The sequence below is a fragment of the Danio rerio genome, chromosome 16 (assembly GCF_049306965.1).
Source record: "Danio rerio strain Tuebingen ecotype United States chromosome 16, GRCz12tu, whole genome shotgun sequence".
Lineage (NCBI taxonomy): Eukaryota > Metazoa > Chordata > Actinopteri > Cypriniformes > Danionidae > Danio > Danio rerio.
In genome coordinates, this window is record NC_133191.1 from 58,499,097 (window position 1) to 58,512,747 (window position 13,651).

General features: G+C 35.1%; 1 protein-coding gene across 4 annotated transcripts in view; it reads right to left on the reverse strand.

The window, feature by feature from the left end:
• cdk14 (cyclin dependent kinase 14) overlaps positions 1-13,651 on the reverse strand; it is a 225,176-nt gene that overhangs the window by 209,158 nt on the left and 2,367 nt on the right. For all 4 annotated transcript variants that reach the window (XM_073925266.1, NM_001430898.1, XM_073925267.1 and 1 more), the window contains 1 exon segment: positions 1,228-1,259. In XM_073925266.1, coding sequence (XP_073781367.1) covers positions 1,228-1,259 — 32 coding nt within the window.

A 13,651-nucleotide genomic window follows, 5' to 3' on the forward strand; every position in this document is an offset into this window, starting at 1 on the left:
CATTCAACTAGCTATTTAAGCAAAAAAAAAAAAAAAAGTGCTTAAAATGTCACTAAAATGCAGTATTTAAACCATAATTAAACACAAAATGAGGTGAAAAACTACAAAACGGTCCACTTTTTGAGAAAAAAGAACTACCCTTTTCACCAGGCTGGCTATGGGCCTGATAACAGTGGTTTGTTCTGGAGTTTGTTCTGTAATAGTTGGGCGTGGCGACCCCTGATGAATAAAGAGACTAGTCCAAAACTAATAGTGCTAAAAATATTGAGATTAAAATGGTTTTAAAACAATAAAGAACTGCTTTTATTCTAGCTGAAAATAAAACAAATAGGACTTTCTCCAGAAGAAAAAAATATTATAGGAAATACTGTGAAAAAATGTGTTGCTCTGTTAAACATCACTGGAATAGTTTCAACTGGTTTAGTATCATAACATGAATTAATGGTGTCGCCATAACTCAATTAGGTAAATCATTGTATAATAGTGGTTTTGGGACAATCTGGAGACAATCCAAAACTAATATTGCTTAAGGGGGCTAATAATATTGACCTTAAAATGGCTTTAAAACAATTAAAAACTGCTTTTATTCTAGCTGAAATAAAACCAATAAGACTTTCTCCAAAAGAAATAAAATATTAGAGCAAATACTGTGACAGATTTGTTGCTCTGTTAAACATCACTTGAGAAATATTTGAAAAAGATTCAATATTTTTCAGGGGGGCAATAATCATATTAAACCATCAGAATGAGTCATCTCAGTACAAACCTAGACACTAATACCCTTTATAGAAAAACGAGGAACAAGCTCAATCCCTCATTAATGTGTGTAATCATGTTAAATGAGTGTATTCAGCTCAACAGTGCTAAAATGAGCATTTATTCTCCTCTAATGTCACTCCAGGGCCTGTTTCTGAAGCTAATGCAATAATAGATGGACGGTTTGGTGCAAAGAAGCGATGCAGAACAATGACGCATCTCTCTGGTGATCACAGCTGACACTTCAGCCCTCGAGAGCGGCGTCTCAATAACAACATCCAAACAACACATCCCAGCATGCACTGCTGCAGCGACCGCCAGAGCCCTGTGATCTTCATTACGCTGCAGTGAGCACAACTACACCAGACGCAGCCCAGGCTTATATCCATATCACATCATGACACTTTTATTAAGCATCTTCCAAGATTTCCCCAGGATTATGAAAGTCAAACTGTAATATTATTGGCTTACCTCGTCAAAGCCGCCGTCTTCTTTCTTGAAGGCTGGAGGGGGAAAGAAAGAAGACGTATTTCAGACATTCATTTTACTGACGACTGAACACCAAAGAGAAAAGAAAGAAGGAAAAGTGGCTCTTTAATGAATTCTGCACATGCAAATATTAAATAAAGCAGTAAGAAAGGCTGTAATAGGTGGAGAGATTATTCCAGCCACAGGACATTAAGAGGAGAGGCTGAAAACTGAAAAAAAATATTATAAAAAGCATGTCATCACAGTTAATTCCAAAAATCTAATAAAATAAATAAAATAAAAATTTAGTCCCTTTAGTCGTCAGAGCAGAATGAACCGCCAACTTATCCATCTTATGTTTTACACAGAAGATGCCCTTCCAGCTGCAACCCATCACTGGGAAACATCCACACACACTCATTCACACTCTTACACTATGGAAAATTTAGCTTATCCAATTCCCTGATACCCACGCCAACACATAGAGAACATGCAAACTCCACACAGAAATACCAATTGACCCAGCCGGGACTCGAACCAGTGACCTTCTTGCTTTGATGCGATCGTGCCACCCACTGCGCCGCCGCAGTTAAAAATAAAATAAAATAAAATAAAATAAAAACAAAAATAAAAATATAAAATATATATTTTTAATAATAATAATAATAAATAATAAATTATAGTAATAATAATATACATAATAACAATAATAATATTAATAATAATATTAATAATATCAATAATAAATAATAATAATAACAAAAATAAAGCAAACTTAATACATGTTTATACTATTATATTTATTTATTTATTCATTTTTTATTGAACAAAACTGTATAACACAATTAAAAAATATAAACATTTGACAACTGACACTGTTTCAATTCACTATAATCTTTTTTGTGAAGCTGCTTTGACACAATCTACATTGTAAAAGCACTCTAGAAACAAAGGTGAATTAAACTGAACATGTTGTCAAACAAATATCTAATTTATTTAGTTATTTCTTTTTTTAATACAATAAGTTAAATAAATTAATAAATGAATCATTTATTTATTTTTCATTAATTATTTAAGACATAAATCCATTAAATAAAAAAGACGTCTACATGTAGACCCCAAATAAAACTTAAATGAAATATAAAAACATTAATATATATATATATTTTTTTTTTAAATTGCATTTATAAAAAAAAATATTATTGAAAGTAATTTACAAGTAATTTACAATTACAGATTAGAGTTTATTTTATGTAATGTCAATTATCTTTTTAATTTATCAAATAAAAAAGGGTTTAAAAAAATCATCCATTCATTAATTTTCTTTTCGGCTTAGTCCCTTTATTAATCTGGCGTCGCCACAGTGGAATGAATCATCAACTTATCCAACACCTGTTTTACACAGCAGATGCCCAGCGAATAATGTTTTTTATTTTAGGGGTATAATGCGACCTCAGCGTATGAATGTAATCAGCCTTGAAAGCACAGGTAAGTGATGTTGGTCTATTGAAGAATGCACATGTATCCTTCCCCTCTCACAGTACACACCAACCTTTACAAACAGAAATGCAAACAATCTTTAGGGATGATCCTCCACTGGGACAGAGAGGAGATGGAGGGAAATAAAACGTTCCTCTCGCATCTAATGAGACCGTATGCACTCGTAAATACCGCATGACAGCAGCTTTATCTTCGTAACAGCTGTGGTAAAGATCTCTGTTGTGTTTAACCCACAGGGAGGATTGATCTGCACTCAATAAATCAGCTGATGCTCAAATAAACTACACGCATTGATATGCAAAAGTCGATGCCAAGAAAAATTATTTACATTCAAGAATAAAGGTCTGCTGAAAGTTTGATTCTGATTGGCTAGTGATCATTCTGAGGTGCTTGGATTTTGTCAGATGAATGCACAGCTAAAGTAGTTCCGGCAGGTTGAGAGCGCATTACAGCTCCATATCACAACACTGAGTGATTAGAGTTATTTCACAGCTACAACAGTCAAATATCACATCAAAACACAACAGAAAGAAGAGGACGAGATGTGGAGGACACTAGTGCTACACACAGGAGATGCTTAAGGAGGACAAACACCTGTAAAGACCACAGGAGAAGAAATACAGGGCGATTTAAAAAGAATATACAACTGTGAAAATTTGTATTTAATCAAGGAAACATGATGGAACCTTGTGTAATTAATCAATGAGAAGAGTACTTCAAGTTCTTTCAGCAGAAAACAAGATCAGATGTTCATATTGACCCCCTCCAGACACTCGAGTGACGTCACTAGGGCTGTGCAATTAATCGAAAATCCGATTTCGATTTTGGCTTCTAACGATTATGAAAAACCATTAATCGAGAAACACGATTATTGCATCATATACCAAAAGCGCGAAAGAGCGCGTGCTTATGTGTGTGTACGGCAAGCACACACAGTCAGAAGCATGCGGTCAGCATTCAGTCTCATTCGCACACTGAGACGAGCAGAGCACACACATCTAAAGTCATCTTAACGTGAGCGTTTTAATAGTCAAATAGGTGTCAAAACGCGGTGTTTAGTGATTATTCATATTAACCCTCATTTGTGTAATAAACAAATGAGTTGAGAATCAAAAGACGTGAGAAAGAGAAACCATTAAAGTGACCGCACGAAATGTTTCTGCTGCCGCCTGTTTTATCATTAATCAAACAACAAAATGAGAAAACCCCTCACTGCTCTTGACTGAAGGACTGCTGTAGCTAAAGTGTTTTTCTTGCATTGAAGATGCTTAAAGCACAGTTTGATTAATATTTTTATTCTACTGTATTTATTTCTCTTTCCTTTGCAGGGAGGAAAATAACTGTATATAGTTGAAGTCAGAATTATTAGCCCTCCTGAATATTAGCAACCCTTACCCCCAATTTCTGTTTAATGGAAAAAAAATGTATTATTATTTTTACTTATTTCTGAACATAATAGTTTTGATATCTCATTTCTAATAACTGATTTCTTTTATCTTTGCAATGATGACACTTAAATTATATTTTACTAAATGTTTTTTCAAAATACAAGCATTCAGATTAAAGTGCAATTCAAAGGCTTAATTAGTGTAATTAGGCAAGTCATTGTATAATAGGCGTTTCTTCTGCAGACAATCAAAAAATATATTGCTTAAGGGGGCTAATAATATTGACCTTAAAATGGGTTTCAAAATACTTAAACCTGCTTTTATTCTAGCTAAAATAAAACAAATAAGACTTACTCCAGTAAGAAAAAAAAATATGATAGGAAATACTGTTAAAATTCCTCTGTTTAACATAATTTGGAAAAAAAAATATTTTAAATAAATTCTCAGGAGCGTTCATAATTTTGACTTCAACTGATAATCGTTTTGAATAATCGTGATTACAATTATGACCAAAATAATCGTGATTATGATTTTTCCTCATAATCGAGCAGCCCTAACGTCAACCCGATACTCGAACTCGCGCCACACTCTCTGTAGCATTTCTGGGGTGTATCAGTTTGGATAGCTGCAGTTATTCAACTTTTAGTTCCTCAATGTGAAACTTCAGAGCTTCCTTAAAGGGTCACGGAAAACCAGAACAGATGTTTTGAGCTGTTGACAGTCGTATATGTGTCCCACACTGCTATAAACACTATTAGGACACATATCTCACTAAAAAGTGAAAATTTGTTGTTTTTGCGTTATTTTAAGCAAATTCGTTCTTCCAGTTTGAAACAAGTTTTTGAAGCTGCGCCACGTCGATTAGATCCTTGCGTTTGCGCCCCAGGTGGGTTAGTTGGTGTTTCTGTGTGGAGTTTGCATGTTCTCCCTGTGTTGGCGTGAGTTTCCTCCGGGTTCCCCCATAGTCCAAACACATGCACTATAGGGGAATTGATAAACTAAACTGGCCGTAGTGTGTGAGTGTGTGTATGGGTGTTTCCCAGTACTGGGTTGCAGCTGGAAGGGCATCCGCTGCATAAAACATATGCTGGAACAGTTGGCGGTTGATTCCGCCAAGGGCATAGATTCACTCTTGAAATTGGTGGGAACATACATCTCAAGGGAGTATGTATTGAACAGCAAAAGCTTAGCGCTTTTAAAAACATGATTAAAGTACTGAACAATATAAAATAAACACTTAATATTTCAAATAATAATCCCATCCCATGTTGAAAAAGTCAAATTTACATGATGTTACTGCAGTCAGGCTATGAGGAGGTGTGAATGTAGAGAAATTTAGAGAGGTGTGTGTGGGACGCAATTTACAGTTTTTTCCCCGATTATTGATTTTCATAATCATTGAGGACAAAATCAAAACTGATTTTTAATTAATTGCACTGCCTTGGTTAATAGTATTACGATTAGGGCTGCAACAACGAATCGATTAAATCAATAAAAATCAATTACTATAAGCGTTGGGAACAAATTTAATAATTGATTCGTTGTGTCGCGCGACAAGGAGAAGTTTGATTAAAAAAAAGAACACTTTAGCTCAGTGCGGAGAGGACTGAACAAGGCCTATCTCCGTCTCTCGTGCACTGATACAGAGTTTAGTGCCTCAAGAAGACAGGGATGCTGCGGAAGAATCACTACAGAATCCTTCTTTTGTTCCGTTTTGAAGTGAGAACCATAAAGTCCCTGGTGCTGGCGTTTTGTGTCTGGCGCTGAGCCAGAGAAAGGCGGCGGGGTTAAGTTTTGTTTTCATTATTCCTGACACACATTTAGTTATAGACGGCATTAACTCAAAAACCTCTTACCTCAAAAAGATCTAAACTCTGTTTTCTACAAAAAGACAAAGCAGGTTATGTTTCACAGCTGTCTTTTTTATTTTTTCGCTCGATATTACGAGCACTGCTCCGTTTAAGCAGTCGCAATATGCGCTGAGCTAGAGAGAGCTTGCGCTGAGCAGAGCTCTCAGTAAGGGACCGTCACAAAAGTGCTTCTTTTTTTTTTCATTTTTTCTTTTCGAAAACAAAACCAACCTAACTCCGCTGAAAGACGTGTCATATTATCACAATTATGCGGCGTTTTATTTGCCAAATACTTCACTTATGTTTTAGATATGTAAATACACACAAGTACTAGTAAAACAATACATTTAGAGTTTGTAAAACAAACAAGGAAGTCAAACAATCCATTCAAATATAAATTGTCGATGTGTTTTATTCATCAGATACACATTACAAATAGTGAAAGTAACTATAAAGTTTAATCTACGCTTCTCTAAGTTCACCAGCCACTCACTAGCATGTATTTTGGGAGTAACTTATGAATATACCTGCTGAATCCTGCGTGTTCTGCTTTTAATGAATGAGGCAGCGGCCGCAAGTAAACATGGAGACGTCCATCTCACGAATATCAGGTAGTTAGAATTAGAATTAACACAGAAAAAACTAAATAAAACGGATACATCTGTCATACATCACTGTTGTGGTGGATTAAAATAATCGTTAGTTGCAACCCTAATTACGATGAACTAGTAGTAAATTTGACTCGGTGCACATGTAGGTTAAGAGTTGATGGAGCATTACTTTATTTTGAAGTCAATTTAATTATTGGTAGGGACATTACAGTAATTGGTGTGAACAAGTCCTCTTCGTCCATGCCAATTCTATGCCGCTGCATTCCGCTGTGGTGACTAGGGTTGTAACAATATACCGGTATGACGGTTTACCACGATTTGAACGTGCACGATTATCATACCATGAACAATTGCATATCAACGGTTTTAACCCTTAAAGACCGAGACAGCCGCCCGTGGCTAAAAATAAGTATTGCTCTTTAATGTTTAATAACTTTTGATCCGCTGATCCGATTCATACAATTCAAAGATTGGCATAAAGAAGAGAATCTCAGCTTTCCAGTGCTGTATCACATAACAATCGCGGACTTTCAGAGGCTCCGGAATCAGTGCGGTTACGTCATCAACATTTGACAACGCTGATTTGACAAAGAAACGCTCGTCACTGTGTCTCCGGACAAACCAGACATGATACATTGATGCATTGTCCCTCCTCCATGCCCAGATTGGTTCAAACTCGCTATATCACAACCAATAAGCATAGGTTTCGCTTTTGTTTGTGGACCAACATGAGCTTTTTGAACAACACGGAATGAGAGATAGGCATACATTTATGCGCGGCTAAATAAAACGCAAAAAAAAAAAGTTTTGCATGAAATAATTCTCATACTAAGTACTTTTGCATGCACAGCAGCACAGAAACATGACAAAACAGTGACACAGCAAAGACGAACTGCTGCTCTTGCTGTTTTCAAAAGACGCAAATGAAGGTGCAGCTGTTTGTCTGCATTGCAGACAACCATATCCAAATCCATATCCACAGACAACCATATCCATGCTGGCACATAAAACCTAAGGATGTTCCATATTGAATCTAGTTTCGTTATGTAACTATTTATAGTATAGTAAATATTTATATCTATTTTTTACTGAGGATTTGCACCATGTTTATTTGGACTTTATTTGGACTTTAACACATTATTTAGTATTTTCTTATTTTTTTATTTGTTCATTGTAAGTGGTGTTGTTTATAGTAACTGAAAATATATTATTTGGAAAAAGTCAAATTTGCTTCACTGTCCTATTATTTTGTAACATTTGTAACATACCGTATACCGCGAAACCGTCAAACCGTGGTATTGTTTTAGACGATTATCATACCGTAAAAAATTCATACCGTTACAACCCTAGTGGTGACCAATAATAAATAAGAGACAAAGCCGAAGGAAAATGAATGTATGAATGAATGAATGAATGAATGAATGAATGACTGCCTATAGAGTGATATCTAATTATTCAGGCTGTGTGCCTGAATAATGTACAACTCGTCAGATGATCAGAAAAGCACTGCGTATTTCATTTATATTGCACCAAAACAAAATAACACAATATTAATTTTTCAATATTGTACATGAGCGGTCATCAATTATTCCATGCATAATTTATTCTTTATTTTTGTAAAAATACAGGCAAAAACATAAAAAATGACTGGATTGATTCAGCTCTCGTTGATTCAGCTGCCTAATAAAGGCACAGTTGGACTGTTTAACTCATGCAAACTGTTAAACGAGCTCCATCGCTCTTTCAAGTCCCTCGCACGATCATTTATTCATGTCACTGTTGTGGTTTGAAGGCGACGAGGCATTAAATTGAAGCGTCCTGAGAGGAAAAATGAGACTGAAACTGCTCAAACTAACACTTCATTCAGTCCAGAGGAGAAAAACAAGGAAAAACACATTATGATTTAATTCTACCTGCGTGACATTCTGCAGCATCAGCACGAAAGCGGCTTCACACTCGAGAAAATACAGAGTGTTAAAATATCCTCGCGTGCTGAAGAAAGGCCTTTGTGAAGCTACAGATGGTGTCTAAAAACAGCGGCTGATGAAAAGATAATCATGTGAAATGAGCTTCAAACACACAGAGATATATGAGGACACAACAGCCTTCAAGTGCACGGCCTACAGAGAATACATGTGCTGCAACGTACATGCTCGATATTGAAAAGACCCTACATTGCAATATTGACATTTTCTGCCATTTATATTGTGATATTTCACCAGAATAGGTCTATTTGGAAAGATTTCATCACTTACGATGTCTAACAATATTCAGGTACATACACACATTATTCATTCATTCACTCACTTTCTTTTTGCCTTAGTCCCTTTATTCATCATGGCAGGCCACAACAGAATGAACCGTCAACTATTCTTTGTTTTACACAGTGGATGTACTTCCAGCTGTAACCCAGTACTAGGAAACTCACACACACACACACACACACACACACACACACACACACACACACACACACACACACACACACACACACACACACACATATATATATATATATATATATATATATATATATATATATATATATATATATATATATATATATATATATATATATATATATATATATATATATATATATATATATGGCCAATTGAGTTCATCAATTCCCCTATAGTGCATGTGTTTTGACTGTAGGGGAAACTGGAGCACCCGGAGGAAACGCACGGCAACACGAAGAGAACATGCAAACTCCACACAGAAACGCCAACTGATCAAGCTGGGACTCAAACCAGCAACGGTTTGAGCATTTTAGTGACTTTTTCTAAATGAACCCTCAATTCTAAATGAACCCTTATTCAGCGTACTGTATATATTACGCAGCGTACTGTATATATTACGCAGCGAAGAGCCGAGGCTCTAACCAGCAACCTTCTTACTGTGAGGGGATTGTGCCAGCCACTGCGCCACTAGGCTGCCCTAGAGTATAGAAATATATTTTCTTAAATAACAAAAAAAAAAATCTGCATTTTGATACTTTATAAAACTTTCTTTTTTTAAATTGTGTAAGCAAGAAAAAAAATGACAAAATAAAACATGATATTTTTATTGTACTTTTTTTTATTACAAAAACTTAAGTAAAAACGTACTATACAATACAAAATACACAATATATTATTTAGAATATAATTCAAACAATGTATGGGATATATTCAAATAACATTTTAAAAAAATTCAGAACAAAAAAGTGTATATATATATAAAAAATAAATAAATAAATAAAAATAAAAATTTAATTAAAAATCACAAAAATATAATATAATAAATAAATAAATGATTAGCTGAATGACTAATAATAATTATTTTATTTAGATTGTTTAAATTGTAAAATGTTAATACATTATAAACAATGCTCCTACTTAAGACAAAAATCTGGAAAAATACGTTAACTATGAATTTTATTATTTAAAATTAAATTAAACCATTTTACTGATATTTAATTTAAAAATACATTATATATATATATATATATATATATATATATATATATATATATATATATATATATATATATATATATATATATATATATATATATATATTATATTTAGAATAAAATGTACATTGCAAATAAAACCACTGTGATATTACTGAATTCTTTTGTTAATATTGAAATAAATATAAATTATTAACTGGATGAATCATGCATCATTTAGAAAACATTTAAGTATTTATACAGAGCATTATATAAGCAGTGCTTCTGAATTGATGACATGCATACTGTAATATGCTGAGATACTCTAATGCATGCATATAAATAGCATCAAGTTTAGGATTGAATTTTTTATTGGAATGAACTGATTTATAGCCAGCGTTCAGAATCAAACATGAAGATATATTTTCTTGCAGCAGTGAATAATGGCCTCGTCTTCGCTGTGCATAATGCAAACAGCATGCAGAACACTGTAAAAAATATCTGTTACTTCCATATTTCGTGATTCACAAGTGTTTATTTGTGGTGGTGAACTGCATTATGGGATGTTGATCTCTGCTCTGTCCACTTCTGATGATGAAAATTCAACTCTACAGTTTAGCAAACTGACTTTTGTTGACATTTTAGCAATAATATAATGTATGAGAAATAATATCTAGAGAAATAAGTCTGTAGAATAACAGAAAATGCGCTGCAGTTTATTACAAGGTGCGTATTTCCCAGAGATGGGTTGCGGCTGGAAGGGCATCCGCTGCTTAAAAACTTGCTGGATAAGTTGGCGGTTCATTCCGCTGTGGCGACCCCGGATTAATAAAGGGACTAAGTCGACAAGAAAATGAATGAATGACTGAATGTTTGTAGCGTAATATACAACACCAACACAAACAATATAGCACTGCAGACTATACACATGACTATAATGTCACTTTTCAAGGTTAAAAGTTGTTGGAGGAAAGAGCAAGATTCTACAAAGCAACTCAAAAGCAGAAATAAGCATGCATGGAACTTTAAATGCTGACTACAGTGTATTATGTTAAAAATGTGAATCATAATAAAAGCTAATATAATCATTAACTGTATGTGTATTATCTGTATTCTTTAAAGTGATTAGTTTCAGTTCATGTGAAAGTTCAATTATTCAGAGGCGACTAAAGCTTCTGTTAACTAAAAACATTCAAATCTGAGTGAAATAATGTCATGCAGTGATACATGTTTATGTCAAACTGAAGCACTTATTCTGAGCTGTACTTATTAACATAGATCACACCATGTCACAAATATGAAGACACTAAATGTGAAAGTGTGAAACTCTGAAACACCTGCTGTCAGATGATCAAACCTGCCCTCAACAACACAGAAGTGAAAGAGAGTCGAGGTGTGCTGAAGTACTGCGCTTCCCACTCTCTATATGAGCATTTCACACACCCCAACACACACACACACACACACACACACGTGTTTGGACTATTTGGGAAACCAGAGCACCCAGAGGAAACCCACGCCAACATGGAGAGAACATGCAAACTCCACACAGAAATGCCAACTGGCCCAGCTGATACTTGAAGTTGCTGTGAGGCCACAGTGCTAACCGCTGATCCACCATGTCACCCATTTCTATACATATTCATCATAATATACTTTTATTTTATTTTTATAATTATAGTCCTAAAGCCGCCTTTCCACTGCAAAACATTCAGACATGACTTGTGGCAGTCGCACAGGACATTCAGTTTTGTCGTGCACCATGAGAAGCTGATTCTCGCGGTGTCCGAAATAAAGGAGTGCAAAAGCAAGAGTCTTTCTTCTCCGTGTGTTCACCATAGTTAAATGAATGAATGAATGAATGAATGGATGAATGAATGGATGAATGAATGAATGAATGAATGGATGAATGAATGAATGGATGGATGGATGGATGGATGGATGGATGGATGGATGGATGGATGGATGGATGGATGGATGGATGGATGGATGGATGAATGAATGAATGAATACTAGAAACTCATCATAGACTGCTAAAACTTTTGGAGGGAATGTGGAGACGAGATTTAAAGTAAGAATATTTTTATTATTAATTTATGAATATATATATATATATATATATATATATTTTTAAAATAAAGACTTATTTCTGATTTTAAAAATTACGAAAAACTCCTATTTCTCATCTCATTTGCACAGACCTGCTGGGACAACACTGAAATAAATCACACTGGGTTGGCCGGTCGCGTACGGTCTAGGAGTTCATTCATTCATTCATTCATTTTTTTTTTGGCTTAGTCCCTTTATTAGTCTGGGGTTGCCACAGCGGAATGAACCGCCAACTTATCCATCAAGTTTTCGCAGCGGATGCCCTTCCAGCCGCAAGCCATCACTGGGAAACCTCCATTCACACTCATATACAAACATACACTATAGACAATTCAGCTTACCCAATTCCCCTATAGCGCATGTGTTTGGACCGGGGGGTTGGCCGGAGCACCTGGAGGAAACCCACGGCAACACGGGGAGAACATGCAAACTCCACAAAGAAACGCCAACTGACCCAGCCAGAACTCGAACCAGCAACCTTTTTGCTATGAGGCGACAGCCCTACCCACTGCACCACTGCGTTCAAATATTTGAACAGATCCGCAGCTCAAATCACATCTGAATTTTCTGCATACAGAGATGATCATAACTCCACGCAGCTCCTAGACTACTCTCCATTGGAAATAAATGACTTCCGGTCTGTCGCTTGTCTTTTGTCATGTGCAGTTGAAAGAGGCTTAACACAAGAATAACACAGAATTACATTGAACTGTCCTTCTCAGACACGCAGTCGAAAATAAATAAATAAATAAACAGCAGATTTTGTTTCTGCCAAACTTGTAGAGTAAAAGTAAAATCCCGTAATATTGCACCTTTCAAGCACACTGTTAATGTGTAGTCGTTAACACTGCATGTTGTTCATTTAACATTCATTGGGAGTTGCTAACATTTGATACTGCATTATCTTCCATTGTGGATTTTACTGTGCAGCTAATCATTTTTGCTCAATATAAACAGTTGTACCAATAAATGCGATTATAAATTTGCATTATTACCATCTGCAAGTTTATCAGATTTCAAAGCCTGACAATGAAAAAAAAGGCAGGAACGCCCAGAAAAGCGTCTTTTTGAGCCAAAAGCGATCAATCACACTCATTGATCACAATCACAAACAATCAGATAGTGCTGAATCTGCAGATTAAAGTCCAAATCTCTCCATTATCACACAAGAACGACCATCTCCTGTTCAATATTCTACATTCTCTCATCTTGAGGAGCTTCAGGATTAATCATAAAACATCTGCACTCCACAGCAGGGCTTTCACTCATTGAACTGTGTGGCAAGCCACACTAGCTTAAAACTCTCACAGCTTTACTAGTCATAATCACATTTTACCAGGAAGAATTTAATCAGAGTGCTCTAATGCAGTTTTTGCTAATAATAATTATGTTTAGAGAGAACTATCATTAAATTCTTACAATTACTCTATAATTTAATTGTTATACTAATGTCTCCACTGATATTACATTCGTTTTTAATAAGACGAATTAGACTTTACGAATAAGACGAATTAGATATTACGAATAAGACGA